This window comes from Toxotes jaculatrix, chromosome 12 (assembly GCF_017976425.1).
Source record: "Toxotes jaculatrix isolate fToxJac2 chromosome 12, fToxJac2.pri, whole genome shotgun sequence".
Lineage (NCBI taxonomy): Eukaryota > Metazoa > Chordata > Actinopteri > Toxotidae > Toxotes > Toxotes jaculatrix.
The window spans coordinates 22,858,392-22,876,304 of record NC_054405.1 but is presented as its reverse complement, the minus strand read 5'-3'; the positions used below and the strand labels follow the sequence as shown (position 1 = coordinate 22,876,304).

The window sequence follows — 17,913 nt, the reverse complement described above, 5'->3', positions numbered from 1 at the left end:
TCTGATTTGTTATCTCATGTATTTATGACAGGTAATTAAGGCTATCTAGTAAAAGAAAGAAAGTACAGGTTAGTCTCAGCACATTGTTCACACATTTGATTTCACCATACTGGCATAGGTTCATCTATACTTGTTTTGCAAGGGCGGTTAGGTGGGTTTTATACTTCTGTTCAAAGTGTAATGACAAAGAAGAAGGTCTGGGACACCAAAAAGGAAACCGAATGCCATGCCATAAATGTTAAACATAATCCTTAAACTAATAATCATTAAACTGTTCTATCAGTTGTTCAGACTTAAATGAACAAACCATGTTGAGTCATATCACACACTCTCTAATGTCAAATAAAAGAAACATTGTTCCTGTTATTGTGCATGTTACTGTGGGGCCATCTTGAATATTACTTGTATTTAGAGAAGCAAGAATTATACAAATATACACAATTCTGACTAATAAAAAAAAAACCATAATAAAGTATTTAGGGTCAGGTTACAGACACCGCTCTCGTTTTCCTGTTAGTATTGGATGTTTCTTTATGTTCAACTTACGAACATACGATTTCTGAATGACCTGTATGCCACAATCAGATCAAAAATGATTGGAATTCTGTGGCAACGTCACTACTCTTTCCATCGTCTCCGGAAAGTATTTATTGTTCTTGAGAGTGGCGTGTCTCAGAACATTCATTCTGTTCCAAAACACACTTGCTGTATAGTGCAAATATCAGAACAGCCACCCATGTCTTTTATCATAATGGCTTGTAAGAGTACAAAGTCAGTATGATGTGTTTCGAGTTAATGACAGCAATGAAACCTTGGTCTGAGTAATCCATGACCCAAATATCAACCAACCAAGGTTCCTTGAAATTCTTAACATATACAACAACAAATTTGCAACAGCTGCCCCAATTACATATTTAATCGACAGAATGAGGACATACTTTAATGAATTATCTGCCCATTGATGATGTTTTCATTTGTTCTCTCAACAAAATCCAATCACAGCAACTGAAGCAAACACTTCTTACGGAGACATTTGGGTATCCAAAGCACTTGGTTAAGGTGAGGGAAAGAACTATGAGCTTGGACACTGACAACATCTTTGAGAAAGCGACGTGCAGTGTCAGACTCAACGCTTTTCACCGTCATTAACACTGAACAGAAACAACAATCTTTTCTTGGCCCTAACCAAAATGCTTTTGCTGAGAAAACCCAACCAGGACACCTGTGGTGGAAGAAGTATTCAAATTACAGCCACACTGCCCCATAGATATACAAGTACACGTCCTGCAGTCAGATTTTTACAATGTACCAGCATAAGACACTCGAAACTCTGCCTGAACTGTCAACTGTTGAGTTGCACTAATGTGGAACCAATTTTACTACTTCTTGGACATTTGGGTAGTTTATCTTGTATATCTAAAAAATTACACATTTTTATGCAACACATTTTGCAAAAGAAATTAGATATATAAACATAATTTCCAGGAATCAGGGTTGACATCAACAAGGATGGGCAGAGAATTTCCATTTTGGTTTGTCTTGCCATCACTGCTCTCTTTGACACAGCTGGCCATGGCATTTTGATTCACAGAGATCAGGCCGTTCATAACAGGTTTTCTTCCTGTGTGAAAAATATTTCAACAGGTAGATTTAAATCTGCTGAAACTACATTTTTTTCTCTGGGTTTCCACAGGGTTGAGTCCTTGGATGTTTGCTTTTTTATTTTTATCTGCTTGGAAAACTTGTGTGTAAAGATAGCACCACTTATCATTTATATTTTGATGACACATCAATGACACATTTCCCTCTCCACAGGTAATCTCAGTCCTATAAACCAGCTTGTAAACTCCACCGAACTGAACTGCAATACTAGGAGTTGATTTTGTCATTTGAAAAATAAATTCAACAAGGCTTCATGGTCGAAATAATTCTGAAAAAAGTGGTTCAGCCACAGTACTTTAGACTACTGTAGCACTCTTTTTGCTCAATGGCTTACAGGAAAAAACAATCACAAGGCTTCAGCACAAGTCAAACATACTGTATCACTCCAGTACTTAAATCACATCAGTGGCTCCCAGAGCAATAAAGAAACAATTTAAAATGTCTACTAATAATCAATAAAGCACTTAACGCTTTGGCTTCCCAGTACATTTCTGACTTGCTCGTTGACTATAATGCAATCCAGTCATGACAGACCATAACACAGTGGTTTTAAAAACTGAACAAAAGTGATCCAAATGTGGTGAGGAAGCTTTTTACGTTGAATGTATTCTGTGGAACCAACACATGAAATGAGATTTATCACAACTGTAGTAAAAGCCTTTTCTTGCCTAACACAACTATATTCTCCTGTTGTCTCTTCAGACTCTCCTTACAACCACGTTACATTGGCTTTTTGACTTCTCAGACAATAGTTCCCTTCAGATTTAACTGTGCTACAATATAAAGATCATATTAAGAAAACACTGGTCATCTGTAGCTGGGGAGACTGGTTCTCTGGAGGACAGTGTTTGTGTTTTATAGAACCACCATAGTCAGAAATTTTGAAATCCTTCCAAAGGGGTACTTAAAAGGGAAAACAATTTTTCACACCAAAAGTTGTACAAACTCTTTTGTATGTCCAGAGGAAGCTCACAGCTGTGAAACCTGACAAATTGACTAGAGTGATATAACTTGAGGCAGCACTGGATGAAGACTTGTATTATTTCTTGCTTGGGACCGGTAGCTTCCTGGGGTTTTTCCCGGATCCAAAAAAGTTGCACATCTTGTCAACAACACTGATGCATTTGCATCTGTTTGCATCAGGGTACGTCTGGACAGCAAGGACCTTTTTTTTTCTTTTTGTTGCAGGTTGGTTCCTGGGAAAAATCTGGCAGCTGCAGCTCTTTCATTCGGTATCCATGTAAATGACATGCATCTGTGCCATGGAGACAGTGTTTTCAGCTATGCGCTGCTGGATAGCTCACCAAACAGAGCGAACTGAGGGACATTCAGACATCAACCCTTTTTTTTCTAGGTATCACATCAACCTTTGTTGTTATAACTACCAGTGCTAGCTGGCTAGGTTAACTAATGCTGCTGACACAAGGATAAGCTAAAGGAAACACTGCAAACAGCTGGAAGAAGAGAGCAATTTACTTTGTAAGTGTTTCTATAACTTTGTATATGGAATATTGCTATTCATTTTTTCTGACACAAACTGACACAAAGTCATTGGTAGCGTTACTTTCTTATTCATAAACAGACTTTTTGCCCCTGGTGGTGGACTGTTTTCTGATCTACATGGTAAAGGTTTGGTTTAGTTTAGGCACAAAGCTACTTGGTTAAGGTTAGGGCAAGAGTGCCATCATTGGTCATCAAAGATTTACCTGTCAGGTAAGTATAAACACCTAACCTTATGGCATATCTGACGTGTTCAGGACTGGCTGGACCCCATGATACAGAACTTTGACAGACCCGTCACTAGGTATTGATTTTCTGTTAAAGACATGCTTTTGAAGCTGAAAAAGGGGAGCAGCCTAATCCTTCATATGACACAAATTCACTTACAGTGAGCCTTCCATCAGGCTGCTACAACTACTACTATTGCTTTGTCCTTTCACACTCTCAGTTCCACTGGTTTTTATGCACTCAAGAGAGAGGAAATGTAGCGCCAATGTGTGCTGAGTGAGGGGCAGAAAGAGAGCCGTAAAAGCCAAAGATAGCCCTGTGGTAAGCATTGATAAGACTATTAAATCAATACGTTCATTGTCTTCCTGACTGAACTGTGGCGGTGTATTATGGCACACACACACATGCGTACAGATGGGAGGGCTAGAGATGATGGGGAGGTGATAAAAGGGTCATAAAAGCAGGTGTCAGAGAATATCCTCTGGTCTCTCAGGAAAAAGGAAAGTCATCATCGATAGCCTGTCAGGTGAGTGACACAGCTTTCCTTGTGGTTTTCTTGGATCAGTAAAGAAAAAAAATCTCAGTTTCTACATAAAAACTTTGCATGCAGCACAGATGAATCATTAACTGAAAATCCAAGTATGTTTGTGCCAGTTTGGATCAATCCTGATCAAATTTGTCTTCATTTTCAACACAGCATCAGTTCTTATCTCAAGACAATTCCTGTGTATCTCTTCAGTTTATTTGTTACTACACTCTCTAATGTGTAGTGTACGTTTCATATAAATGATGAATCTGGGTCGGCCAAAACTGGGGTATACAGACTCAGACTACATTTCCTGTTTGTGACCTAAGAAAGCCAAGAAAAGTTCAAATGTCACACATAGGAACAAGAAAAATATTACACGTGTGCTTGCACAGAAATGAACTGTCTGTGTCTTTGTGCTTTTGTGTTTCAGCACAGCTCAAGATACAAAGAGCAACTTTCACTGACTTATTCCCCCGTTTTTGTGGAACTGACTCGTAACTCTGTGGCAATGCAGCTGAATCTGTTCGCACTGTCTCTTTGCCTCCTTGGCGCAGGTAAGAAAACATTAAGTAAGCTTCACTTAATAAAGAGATTATAGGCTGTAACTAATGGCTTTATTAATGGTTACTAAAGTCTTAAAGATCAGTAACAAGCCATTATTAAGACTATTAAGAACAGATTTGAAATCCTACTGGCGTTTTGTTTGGTAAGGATGCAGTTATTAATGTTGGCAGTCCATTAAAATGTTCATGGGTTTCTCACTTTTTTATAACACAGGTATTGATTTTAATAAGTTGTTAATAAAGGACATTATTCAATCACAGTCAGTCAAATCTGCAGTTGTAAGTATCAATAGGTTAACTGTTAAAAACTGTTAAAACTGTTACACTTAGCTAACCTTTCATTTGTTAGTTATTAATTTGGCACAAGAGAGAAGTCTGTTTCATGACGCTGGCATAGGATTTTATAGCGGAAGAATGTAATAAATGACTGGAGGAATGAAATGGAAAAAGTCATATGACACAGCAGAGCACATTTAACGGCATGTCTATACTATCGCAGGAGGCCAAGTTACTTTTGTTTATTGTGAATGTATTACTTTGCAACTTGGTGTTATATTTCAAGGGAGAAGGATAAAATAGAAGCGTAGGCGTGTGGACCAGTGTTGAAGCATTTCCTAATGGTTGGTGATAGAAGGTGATAGAGGTCATAGCTTCAGTCGTAAATGGAGATAGTGCTTGTTGTAAGGGTTAGTCATAGTCATCGTCAAGCTTTTTAATGCTGCTGGGTCAAAGATTTGGTTTATTATGTTCTTCATCCCCCTTCTGTCTTTTTGATTTTACGGACACTGTAGTTTTATGTGGAGCCCAGAGCACAACCCCACCACCACCTATCACAACCGCCGCCTCCACAACTACTCAATCCACCAGTACCACACCGTCTCCATCCACCAGTACCACACCTGCTCCAACCACCGCTTCCACAACTGCTCCATCCACCGCTTCCACAACTGCTCCATCCACCGCTTCCACAACTGTTACATCCACCACTGCTCCAGCTACACAAACAGGCAGCACTGCTTCAGGAACTTCTACAGCAGGTGCAGGTGAGGGAGCAGGTCCATCAGGAGGGCTTTCACCTGGCGCTATAGCTGGTATTACCATCGGCTCAATCGCTGGGGTGGCTGCACTTGGTGAGTACAATGCACAAGCACAGGCACTATTTCACCTCATTTCGACTTCCTCTACAACAAATCATCTTGTTACCCATGACAAGGAAACACTGAAGATTTGATAAGACTGGGACAAGAAAAGTTTTAATGGCCCTGCTGGCCCCTTTTAAGATCCTAAGCATCTGAATAAATACAAATCTCACTAATCAAATCAACCTGTCAAGTGATGCACAGTAACTGAGCTTGTAGCAGGAGTCCTGGGAGAGTAAAGGTGAACAAAATATTAAGATCTCTTATTGTTACTGTTTCAAATCTACATCTTTCATCACATAATATTTACTTGTTAACTCATAAGTTTAACTTAGTCAACTTTTGACACTGTACTGAAGCTCAGACTTCAGTCAAATTTGTCTGTCAAAGGTAAACGACTTAGTATTTCCTGCTGTAACTGCTTCAAACTCCTTAACTTAAGATAATGAACACTGAAAAACGTCTGTCCTTTTTCAGGTGGTGGTATCTTTGGTGTGCTGAAGTACACTGGGAGGCTCTGAGACCAGCTGTTTATGAGCTAAAATATTTACCACCCAAAGCTCAAACAGAGTAATTACTGACCATTGTCTGAAAGGCCCAATAAAACAAAATGTCTCTAAGACAGAAAATGATGTAATGGGCCAAGAGGAAGACATCAAATTAAATTTATTATGTTATTTTGATTGTCTGTTGTCTTTAGATGAGGAGGTAATTCTTAGCTGATCAATAAACTTTCTATTGTGGTGGAAAATGTATTTCATTAATGATTGTGTTGTGTTTCTTTTTTTTTTTATTTTAATTTTTTACAATGGCAGATCATAGTGTCTGAAGCATGTGCAGGAACCTGAAAATTCAAATAATTTAAATACTTACGTTGCACTCCCTGCACGGTAGTTCTTCCTAAGCTGAATGTTTTGATAGCTGAATATTGCTTTGGTTTTTTATTGTAAACTGATCTTTTCAACAGAAATTCTGTATTACTATAGAGTAAAGGTTTTGAAATCACTCTGTAAATTTAATAAACAACTCTTTCCTCCTTTTTCTTTACTGACTTTTGTGACTTTATTACATCATTAATGTAACAATAGCTCAAGAGCTCAGAGTAAAGTCCAAGTATCGATTATATAAGCACTTCCCTGCAAGCCTGAGTTGTTTGTTCATTTTATGAGTGTAATGAGGATATGTTATATGTACGTAAGTCAGGACAAAAAAAAAGGCCATAAAATAAAGAAAGTTTCCACCTAATTTTAGACGAGGTCTAGTTCAAAGTTCATTCTTGAAAAGATTAATGAAGACAGTCTAAAGCCTGGTCAGTGGGGCAACTAACAATGAAGTAAGCAGTCAAAATTGAACTTTAGACTTAAACAAATTTTATTTAAATTTGTTTAAGTCAAGTGCAACCTGATGTTGTTATGTGCTGACTGAAAAGTCGTAAAAGGGACATTCACTGACAGAGTTATCTTGTTTATTGGTAAACAGACCGGTGCTTTTTGTAAAAAGTTGGTGTTGGTGATTGTGCTGTGACCCGTAGATAAATAACATTTCACTTAATTTGAATTTTTACTTTACAATTACTAAAGACAAACACATGATTTTTGGTGCCATTTCTTCGAGCGATTGTCATCCGAGCCAAATTCCTATGATATTAGGGGCGTGCTTTAATGTGGACTTTAGCCGACAGGAGCCAGTCACGATTTTATGGTACGATTATCAGAAACAGAACTGTCAACATTGGAGGCGCTTGGCAATAACACTGTAGACAATGTTCTCATGCAGGCAAATTACTGTTAATAACCAGAGATGTGTGATCAACCCTCACGGTGTGCACGGGAGGCACAGGAACTGTGTGCACATACTCCACATGTGCACATGTTGGGGGAGGGTCCTATCTGTGTGTATTTACAAAGATGAAAATAAAATATTTTTAATGAATTAGAGATATTTAATTTCATATTATAGTACCGGCTCTTTTGTTTGACCCATGGGAAACTCCACTAATTTTTGGAGGTTAATGTGAAAACAGTCCTCAGGTAATAAATGTATGAAAATGTCTGTACGAAATTCCATGGCAATCCATCCAATAGTTTTGAGCGGTGGACCAACAGACCAACACTGCCATCCCCGGCAGTGTGGCTAAAAATAATGTTCAGATTTTTCCCCAAAGGTTTGTCTAGGGAACACGATGTGACCAAACCATAGAGCAGCATTCAGAGTGCTGGGGTCACAGTGGTGCTCAGGTAAGCCTTAAAAGGCTCTGTCATTATCCAGCTAACTTTGAGTAAACCTGGACATTAGCAACTTTGAGCTAAAGGCCTTGCCCAGACAAGAGCTCCACAGAAATTTTAAACCTTGTGAAAACAGTTCCATAATCGATCAACTGATTGATCACACTGCAAACCCCTTGCTAGCATGGCTTTGATCCTGCTCACTGTGTGTCTCTGAACTATCCCAGTGTTGTGGGAGAGGCTCAGTCAGTGTTACAGCTGCAGCAACACTCGGCCTCTGCTCCGATAACTTTATCTTTTCTCCTCACAAAATGGCCTCGTCACAAACAGATCATCTGTCTCAGTCTCAGAAACCTTATCACACTCACACACACACACACACACACACACACACACACACACACACACACACACACACACACACACACACACACACACACACACACACACACACACACACACACACTCATTTCTTTTCCCTAAGGCGTTAACAAGCTCAGTGGCTCATGGATAAGAGTTAACTCAGAGAGAAGAGAGGGGCATGATGGGGGAGTTGTCCACAGTAAGCCTTTGATATGTGGAAATATTAAGTTTGCTCAAAGTCAGATATTAACCAGTTGCTGGTGAGAGTCAGTTTAGATTGGTTTCGTGTTGTTTCTGGGGCTAAAAAGGAAAATATATTCAAACGCTGCACACTGAGAATTATGGGGGCATGGAGACAAGTAGTACTTGTCACTACAAAAGATTGTCCTGTTGTCGCTTTCACTCAAAATATCAGCATTGTAAAGGCCTCATTTGTCAACACACAAATACCTCGTGACCACTATGCACAGCTCCCTCCAGTGGTGCACTGTGAAACAAGCACCTCCGTCAGACGGCCTTATTTCTGTGGGTCCATGGTGTTTCTCCAATCTGACAATAATCTGCTCTTTTAGGCCGGAAGTTCACAGCACTTGGCGAATACACTGTAATACTGGTATTACAATCATGAACTCTTCCCCAACGTCCATTTGGCTGGCTGGAAAAATAATCATAATATCATAATAGTGATAATGATAACGATAAGCACATGATGCAGCATAAGTCGACACTGAATTTTAATCATTTAGAGACTGAACTGGCTTAGATGTAAAGTCAGCAACTTTATTCCTGGAAGAAGTATTACTGGTGCATATTTACACAGCTGCTTTGGTATGTCTGGCTTTTCCACAGAACAGTACATCAACTGTGCTGCGCATAAATACTGTACAAAAATAAAATGTGCTTTGTCATAAAACATCCCCTCTCCTTTGGTGGATTTCGACTGTTTCAAGAGGAAAACCCCAAGCCTTTGTTACATGACATAGACAGTATGCACTTTAAATTACTGGCATCATATTAAATAGAATAAATTATATCTCGCAGTCAGTGTGTGGGACAAGTCTCCGTAATGTCCTAAAACAATAATGTCCTTAGGGTTAATAGTCCATGTTAAGAGTACAAAAAAGAAAAAAAACTGAAACACAAACACACTTGATTGAGAACAAAAGGTATGAAATTCTGGACCAGGAACAGCTGTAAAATATCATTTTTTTGGGGAATGAAAATGAACTAGAAAACATCCATCTCAAGATATCTGTTTGTACTCCAAACAGATATCTTAGGCTTGACCGACAGCTACGCCTGGAGGTGAATTTCTATACTTTTTTGGCAATGGAAGAAGTATTTTCCCAGCGTCAGTTCAGTTCCACCCAAGATACGACCTCAGCTTTAAATACTGAAGTTTTTTCTCTCAAAAACGCATTGAGATGAAGATTAAAGGTTTTTTTCCCCCCTCAGCAACGTCTTTGTACTCCATATTCACAGTCTGTAATAGCTGAACTTCCTCCACTAGGTGGAGCTCTCTCCTAAAAGGCAGTGTCTGATTCCAGGCCCCAACAGCCTGCTGCTCCGCCACAGAGTCTAAAGCCGGCATGTCTGATATTTACTGTGTGAGGAAGTGGTCAGCTCGTAGAAGAGGACATAGGCGTTGCTGCTGCGAACCTGGCTTGAGGACATTGGGCTCACCCTGCACAGAACACACGATGCACACAGTAGTTACAACACTGTAAACACAAGAGTATTGTTTCTTCATAGAACAAATGCTTGCAGGTAGGATTTTTAATTATTTACATATTTCCTGAGTTAAAATTGGCCACAAAAGTATCCTGACGATATTTTTGTCAAAACCACACAGCAGTCACTCCCAACCACAGACAGGCCCATGCACGTACACACATGCATACACCCAGTCTGCACAGTTAATTTGCCATCAAGCTGACGCACCTCTACACGGCTAGAATGAGGTCATTGTCATGACAGCAGGTACATAAAGTACACTCTAATTGGACTTCACAGCTTTCTGCCAACCTGATAAGGTGACATGTGAGACTAACATGATGATACGTGCGCAGATGTGAGTCGATACCTGGAGTCGTTGTAGCTGTACCACTCCCCCAGCGCCGGGTTCTTGCAGTAAGCCGTGTAATGGCCTCCCACAGCATTTCCAGAGTGGTTGGATACTGCGTACAGGCTATACACTGCTCGCTCTGCAGGGAGAGACAACGCTGTCAGTCAACACTACTGCAGTCAGTGCTCATAAAATCCAGCTGACCTTGGAAAGTGCATGAATTGTCCTCATCTCCGCCGGTGACAGTGTGTCGTCCTCAGCAGATACTCACCGCTGCTCTCTGATGCAAACTCCCGCAGGTCCAGCTCTTTGAGAGGGAAGTTTACGTAAGTGGAGAGTTTGCTCGGCCGGATGTTGGAGTCTGAGAAACGCTTCAGGTCTGAGGGGAAAACTGAGTCAAGGAACGGAAACTGATTCAAAAATAACATTATTGTATTTTAAGTGCAATTTTAAGGCACTTGGAATTTACAGGAGTATTTCAGTTGAACAACACAACGTGTCATATAAAGTTGTTAGCGAGCATTTTAAGTGTTTCTGGCCATCTGGTCAATCTAAGTCCAATGTCCAATCTCATTTTAGCTCAGCTCCTGGGGAAAACATCAGGCGCTTTAGTCGTTAGACGCACCACAATGTTCATTAGCTAGTCACTAACGAGTCAGTTTTTTGATACTGAGTGGGTAGTGCACAGCTATTATTTTTTATTGAAAACAGTTTCATGCTGCTGCTGGAATCAAGGGTGATGAAAGCACCAGGTGATTTCGCACCAGGAAAACAAAACAAAACAACAAGCTACAAGAGGCTGAAAAGCTTGGTAGAGCTGAGAAGAACTGCAAGGTTCAGTGATAAATTCCTGTGGGTTCATCATATGATTTGATCCATAGTCATTTGATCCATTGTTAATATAAAAAAAAAAAAACAGTTTAGTGCAGCCTTTAGTCTTGTTCTGTACTGTTACTCAAGTAATATATTGAAATGTAGAGTATATTTACTGTGAGTCAAACATCTGCAAATACTGGCAGCAGATATTTTGTTTTTTAAACTGTTTCACCAAAACCATCTGTTTCTGACAGACCACTGACTTAGTGTATGCTAATAGGTTAGCATTCAAATGAGTCTGCAGGTTGTAGGTGTTCAGCGAATGGCACAAAGACGTGAGGAAAAGGATACGAAGCACAAGGATCTGAGGGAACTTCTGGATGCTGAACCTTTTGGTGCATTTCCTTCTGGCTTTGCATCTGTTGCATGTCTGAGAGTGAGAGACAAACACAGAGAGGCGGTGAGATGCTACTGATGTATAATCCATGTATCGTCGTTACAAAGGAATGAAGAGCGTGTGTGTGTGTGTGTGTGTGTGTGTGTGTGTGTATGTGTTTCATGAAGCTTCTTACTGGTCTCTCATCTCCATCCAGCACATCTTCTTTTGTAAAGAGTCTCAAACAATCTTTGAGAGTCACTTCACCTGAGCTCTTCTGTGGAGACACAGAGCATGTCCAGTCAATAAAAAAACAAAGCACCAGATTTTATAGCCCAGCCAATATCATTTTACAAAATACTGATGTTTAGCCAATAAGTGAAAAACCTTTGGAAAGTGTATATGTGTGTGTGCTGACCTGTGCAATAGGTATTGATAGGTCCCAGAACGGATCAAACACAGTGGAGCGGAAGTTACAGACGGTGCAGGTCAGAGAGCTTTTCAGCTGTCCAGCGAACAGATCTAAAGGCAGAAACAAAAGATGGAGGGTTACATTTACTATGATTGTAAATTCAAGCATGGTTCAAGGTAATTACACAGATAAAGCCCAAAATTCAATTACCGACTACTTTGCTGTCCTCTCTCTCCAAGTACATATTCCACATCCGTTTGCCCTTTTCGTCATCCCTGTGGACAAAAATCATTTCACACATTTGGCGCAAAATAAACACAAAAACTACAAAATCATTTCACCCCCATCAGGCGTGTGTTTCTTGACACAGGAGGTTATGAGTGACTTATTGGGGGCAGAGGTGAGAGGTGGCTGAAATCCTGACTTACGAGAGGTGGTCAAAGTCCTCGACTGACACCTTAGGGCGGACTGTCACTCGGTTCACTTCACTGTGGAGACCGTCCAGTAACGAACGCAGAAATTCCTGGGCGTCCTGCTGGCTGTGGAGACATGGACGAAGACGCTGTTACTGTTACCATCATTATTTCACTAATGTGACTGAATTATTATAATTATTTTTGAACTACATTAAGTGAATTTAAATGAAAAAAAAATTAGGAAGAGGGGAGACTCACTTGCAGCCCACAAATTTGGGAGCGTATCTCTGTATCTGGTTCCTGAAATCGGAGGGACTGATGGCCTCGTTGCTCACAGAAGTCCACAGGCTTTGAGTCAGCTTCGCAAACTCTGAGGCAGGAGGCGAAGGAAAGAGACCAAAATCATGAAAAAAGATGTTTCTTTGGTTCACATATCTGTGATTTGTGGGCAACACTGTCCACTCGCTGGCAAGTCTGAGCTAAGGATGCAGATTTGCTACCTTACCTTAGTTACCTAGTGCAGCACAGCAATACATGTAGTTTAAGACTAGAGTATAAAGTATGTATAAACTGTGACCTACTGCTGAGCCATAAAGTGACTCACGTCCCTCACCATGCTGATAGCATGTGGTTTAATGGCTCAGAGTCTCGTTCCTACCTTCCATGAGAGCAGTGTTAGTCCTGCAGTTGTTGTTGAGGTCTGTGCGATGGACGTTTCTCAGGCAGTAATCTCTCAGCTCTGGAGTGTTACTCAAACACTGCAGGATGGAGTTCATGAAACACTGCAAATCACAGACAGCAAAAAAAAAAGCACAACAATCAATTAAACTGAAGATCCACATGGCGTCAGCAGGTCAAAGTGCAGTGCGATGTACAGAATATTAGGTCACAAAGTGAAGTAAAACCACTTACAGTGTTCCCCAGGTTCCTCAGTCCCACCAGACCTTGAGGACTCTTGTTCTGTTCAAAGAAAAGAGAAGAGATCCTTGTTTACTCACACAGAAGTAGGTGGATGATAAGTTTAGCAGGTACTACAGAAAGGTGTTTTACAGCATGAGAAAGACTTCACAGGCAACTAGACAGATAAAAACATTTTAGTTGGATCCTAATGGGTAAAACTGGGCACTAAACAGGATATGTGTAATCACCGTGTGGGTTGAACACGTGTCACGATATGGCTGAAAGTCTTCTGAGCTAATGCCTTGTGTGTTGCCAAAATTATATGAACATGTCACATGGATATGGTGAGGTGCAGCAAAAAAGGTTATGGATATTTATTGTTATTTATATTTTCGCTCAACAGTGTATCCGTCTGTGTGTCCCAGCAGCGCAGCTTTCACGTGGTCTCAGTACGACGGCGCTACCGCACGACAGAAACCCTTCTACATTCCTGGAGTGTGAACGAGCCACGAAGGACTGTGCAGCATTTATTCAACCCACACCATATGATGGTCACATTGCGGGGCTGCGCTGTGGATGTCAGCTACTGTTCCACGTGCTTTGATTAAAATGCCACAGTGTGTCCTGACTTCTCCACCAGTCACCACTCACACCATGGAGACATCACACAAGCATGTGATGGTGACTGAAGAGACAAGCTCCACTGAGACTCTGCAGAGCACAACGTGGAGTCAGGTTGGAGTCAAACCTGACATATCAACTCTCAGGTCAGTTTTGTTGTGCAAAGCCTGAAGCTCAGCCATGATAAGGACTGGTTATTTTCTCTCTGACTGTGCAAAGAAATGCGTGTGTATAAATATATAAATCAACAATATAGCTTCAGATCTCAGGTCAGGTTTGGGTCTCAAGTTGGGCAGTGTCAGCTGAGTTAAGGTTGGGTGTTACGGGACTGGTTTCGGGTCTCAGTTTTCCGCTCTGGCAGTTTCCTGCAAAAACATCCGGTATTGTCTGGTTACCTGTTCTGGGAACATCTTGCTGCATATATCTGAAGTTCTTCTAAACGTCACTGGCCCAAGTATTGGGCTTTCAACATTTTTCTGTACAACCTGTGCACGTGACCTGTGAACCGGAGGCTCATCCTGAATGAGGGAACATAGTAACTGTGTAACATGATGACTCGGAGCAAGTCAGCACTGTCACGGATCAACGCCTCTACTGATGGCTGAGGAGCTGCATGTGGAAGTAATTGCGTCAAGGCAGCAACACACTGACGGAAGCATAAATGAAGGCACAATGGCAAATGGGTACGCACACAAATTGTAAACTGAGCAGCTACATCAGCTACCTGCATATCGCTCAGATGTGCTGTAGTTTATTCTCAAGCGTGCTCTGAGTTTTACTGTCTTTTTGGTTGCTCTGCTGTTGCTAGGGAAAAACAATACATGCACCTGCAAATAAAATAAGATCAAAGAAATAAAGGTGGAGGTTCATCTTTTATGATCCAGTGCACTACATCTGTGGCACTTTACTTATCTTAGCAAATGAATTGTATCTGTGTTACACTGGTCAGACTTGGAGATAATGAGGTGTGGTTTGGAGCCCAGAGCTAAGCACAAGGACTGTGTTTTGATAACAATTTGCCTACACTTCACATAAGGGATTTTAAGTAAATTTGAACACGTTAGTAAATCCTAACACGCTGTTATTCTTATCAGGACTTTCAGGGGAGAGGTTTTAGTGCCTCATGATATTTAGAATGTTGTTCCAAAAGCTTTTCAATCCTGAAAATAGACCTGGGACAATAGAAGCTATTAACAGCCTGCTTGGCTACGTTTCTTTTTCCCTTTCTGTTTCCCTTCTTCTCTGCAGTATTTGAAGGTGACCATATGGTGTGAGTCCCAATCTGCTGCACTACTCTGGTGAATACTGACCAGCGGGCCTTAGCACACTCGGCTGGCGGCTTGTAATTTAAAAGACCCGTCCAGAAACCTAGGAAGCGATGCATTCGGGTAATCTCTGCGTTCTGAACAAGAACGCTCTCCACTGGTCGACTGGCATGACTTCAGAGAGAAGAGAGAGAGAGCTACAGAACATAATGTCCTAAACCAGCTTTGCATGCCTGGTCAAGGCCATATAACGTGACGAAAGAAGCAACACCAGCTATGCCACTCCCTTGGAAACAGTATAAACATAAATCTCTGCCACATAACTGCAGGGCTGGGAAAGGTTCAGAATACTTTTCTGGTACTTTTCTGAAACTGTACTTAAAAAGACAAAAAAAAAAAAAAAAAAAAAAACATAATGAAAAAGTTTTTGAAATGCACTTGGAGTGAAGTCAGGGAATTTGCCATCATATTAGTTGATCGGCAGAAAAATAATATTCAGCTATTTTGATAGCTGATTTCTTGTTCAAGACACTTTTCAAGCAGCAATGCCAAATTCCCTGATCCCATCTCAAATTTGAAGATTTCCTGTTTTCCTTAGACTTATCTGACAGTAAACTGACAATGCGAATCAATAAGGAATTGATAATCGTTATTTGCAGCAATAAATAGAAATTTTGTCAGAAGAACACCTATGTCATTAGGATGACTCCTGTGGGCACCATGAATGTCTGTACCAAACTTTGTGACTAACAGTTGTGGAGATATTTCAGTCTGGACTGAGGCGGTGGACTGACCATAAAAACATAAAAGACAGAAAAGTTAGTTCTATCAGATATGTCCAGTGGAAAGACATGCACGCATACCACCGAGAGCACAGCCCATCCGTGGAAACCCATAATATCACCTACAGCATTAGCCAGGACAAGGACATGGAGTGCATCCTGTGACCTCAGGTTAACTCATTCACACCGCCGTGAACCCACACCTCAAACCCACATGGACACACACATGCAGGCTGCGGGCAGATCTGTGTGCTGACAGAATGTACTGTGCAGATGATAAGGTGACAGTCCGGACACATTCCTTATCAGCAGAGCTCCTTCCTATTATGCAACCAACGTCACACTTGAATTGTTACTCTGAGGCAGGCAAATGCCGCTCTTAATCCCCACCCCCACATTGTGTTCCTGCCTGTTTTTTTTTTTGCATGCACTTACAATACTCCTCCACTTAAGGGCTGGTAAGGGCCTAAAGGTCAGATCTGGGCCTTCACAAATCTTTCCAAAGGTGAACAAAATGCTGAGATTTTACAGTTTCTTCTTCTTTTTTAAGGCTGCACACAATCACAATTTTTCCCTTAAAAACCATAAAACATCCAAACCCAAACAAATCATGCTGCTTAATTTTATTACTGTAATGCAAACTACAACTGTCCATACTTCTCAAGGCTCAGCATCCCAAAATATGGCTGTGTTGACGCCCCTGTTGACAGTTTTAGAAGTACATAAAAGAACTTTAAAAAGTCCCTGAGAGACAGAGACAGATTACATGGTTTCTTATTTATAAAAGTTGACCACATGAAAGGGAACCAAGAGGAAAAGGAAGATGCATTAAGGCAGGTGAGACCAGAGGTGGAGGTGCAGTGGTGGGGGACTCACCTTGGCCTGGTTGATGATCAGACCCATGAATGTGGACACCAGCATGGACCGGGACAGCGAAGGACTCTTGCGCCGCAGGTCGGGTTTGTCCAAGGGGAAAGCGGCCGGTTCCTCCAGGGTTGTCACCGTGTAGGAGTGTCGCAGAGACGGCATGGTAGCGCTGCTGAATGCTGTCCGATACCGGGATGTCATATAATGCAGGCGCTGACAGGCTCTTTGCTGAGCTGAAGTCAGTGATCAAGTGATGATAAAGCGGTGATGAGTTAAGTCGCTTGTCGTCCTGCTGTATCCGCAGGTTGTCGGTCTCTCCTGTCCCGCACCTGAACTCAACCTTCTTGTGTCGGACAGTAACACAGACGCGCCGTGTGTTCGAGTTTTTACTGCGTGCTGTTAACGCCCCCCTCCCTCCCCGAGAAACCCTGTGCTGCCTTCGAGTGCTGTAGGAAACTGTGGTAGCTTGCTGTAAATTTCACAGCAGCGAAGGAACTGTGAGAGAGCGGTGGTGAAAGAAGTGCTCAAATTCACAACTTTTTTAAATACAACAGTGGAAAAAAATATTACTCTATTACAGGTAAAAACCCAGCAATCAAATCCTACTGAAGTACACAAGTACAATCAGCACCATACACCTGAAGTATCAGCGAAAGAACTCATTATGCAATAAATGGTGCCTTGAGTGATATATAGTGGTATATTATTATTATACAGGACAGTATTAGATTGATAACACCGATGCATCAATTTGTAAGCTGTATTTTACTGTTGTAAACTATTTTATATAGCGTTAGGTTGTTAATTCCAGTGATTCCAAACCCACAAGATAAATCTGAGAGATGGTGAGAAGATTGATGGGCGAGGAAATAAGAAAAACTAATTTCTGATCCGCAAATCTGAAAAAAAAAGAGAGAAACAGACAGAAAAAACCTTTCTCCAATCTTTGCTTTTATATAAACATAGTGGGCTTGCATTTGGATCACACAGATGGTTATACTTGTTTTTTGGCTAAACTGCAGGGATGAAGCAGATGCATGAAAGATAGTGGTCTTGGTAAGATAGATAAGATAAAGAAGAAAAAGCCACTATCTTTAGTGCTCCTCTTCCACCACTGATATGCAATGAGATTCAGTCTACACTTCACTGACTTATTGAGAGTAGATTTTAAGCACATTTTTTTT

The 17,913-nt window shown here is 41.0% G+C and overlaps 2 protein-coding genes across 2 annotated transcripts; one reads left to right on the top strand and one right to left on the bottom strand.

Moving 5' to 3' along the window:
- The first annotated feature begins 4,355 nt into the window (after positions 1-4,355).
- Positions 4,356-6,503, top strand: LOC121191044 (spore coat protein SP65-like). The gene is made up of 3 exons (XM_041052098.1): positions 4,356-4,473; positions 5,274-5,612; positions 6,099-6,503. The coding sequence occupies exons 1-3, from the start codon at positions 4,428-4,430 to the stop codon at positions 6,140-6,142; spliced, it is 429 nt and encodes a 142-aa protein (XP_040908032.1). The 5' UTR covers positions 4,356-4,427; the 3' UTR covers positions 6,143-6,503.
- Positions 6,504-8,968: 2,465 nt separating this feature from the next.
- On the bottom strand, positions 8,969-17,096 carry LOC121191252 (ubiquitin carboxyl-terminal hydrolase 2-like). The gene is made up of 12 exons (XM_041052418.1): positions 16,739-17,096; positions 13,207-13,254; positions 12,953-13,076; positions 12,553-12,664; positions 12,307-12,417; positions 12,089-12,153; positions 11,885-11,988; positions 11,663-11,743; positions 11,442-11,520; positions 10,546-10,653; positions 10,293-10,413; positions 8,969-9,893 (listed from the first exon to the last, which is right to left on the bottom strand). The coding sequence occupies exons 1-12, from the start codon at positions 16,928-16,930 to the stop codon at positions 9,788-9,790; spliced, it is 1,251 nt and encodes a 416-aa protein (XP_040908352.1). The 5' UTR covers positions 16,931-17,096; the 3' UTR covers positions 8,969-9,787.
- Positions 17,097-17,913: the final 817 nt, after the last annotated feature.

What these genes read in the sequence shown, in the direction of transcription:
- LOC121191044 (XM_041052098.1), top strand. Translation starts at nt 4,428, where the DNA reads ATGCAGCTGAATCTGTTCGCACTGTCTCTTTGCCTCCTTGGCGCAG. An exon ending in TCTTTGCCTCCTTGGCGCAG is followed by an intron (nt 4,474 to 5,273) that starts GTAAGAAAACAT and finishes CGGACACTGTAG; the next exon opens with TTTTATGTGGAGCCCAGAGC. An exon ending in CGCTGGGGTGGCTGCACTTG is followed by an intron (nt 5,613 to 6,098) that starts GTGAGTACAATG and finishes GTCCTTTTTCAG; the next exon opens with GTGGTGGTATCTTTGGTGTG.
- LOC121191252 (XM_041052418.1), bottom strand. Translation starts at nt 16,930, where the DNA reads ATGACATCCCGGTATCGGACAGCATTCAGCAGCGCTACCATGCCGTCT. An exon ending in TGAGGAACCTGGGGAACACT is followed by an intron (nt 13,077 to 13,206) that starts GTAAGTGGTTTT and finishes TGTGATTTGCAG; the next exon opens with TGTTTCATGAACTCCATCCT. An exon ending in TACAGCTACAACGACTCCAG is followed by an intron (nt 9,894 to 10,292) that starts GTATCGACTCAC and finishes TGTTCTGTGCAG; the next exon opens with GGTGAGCCCAATGTCCTCAA.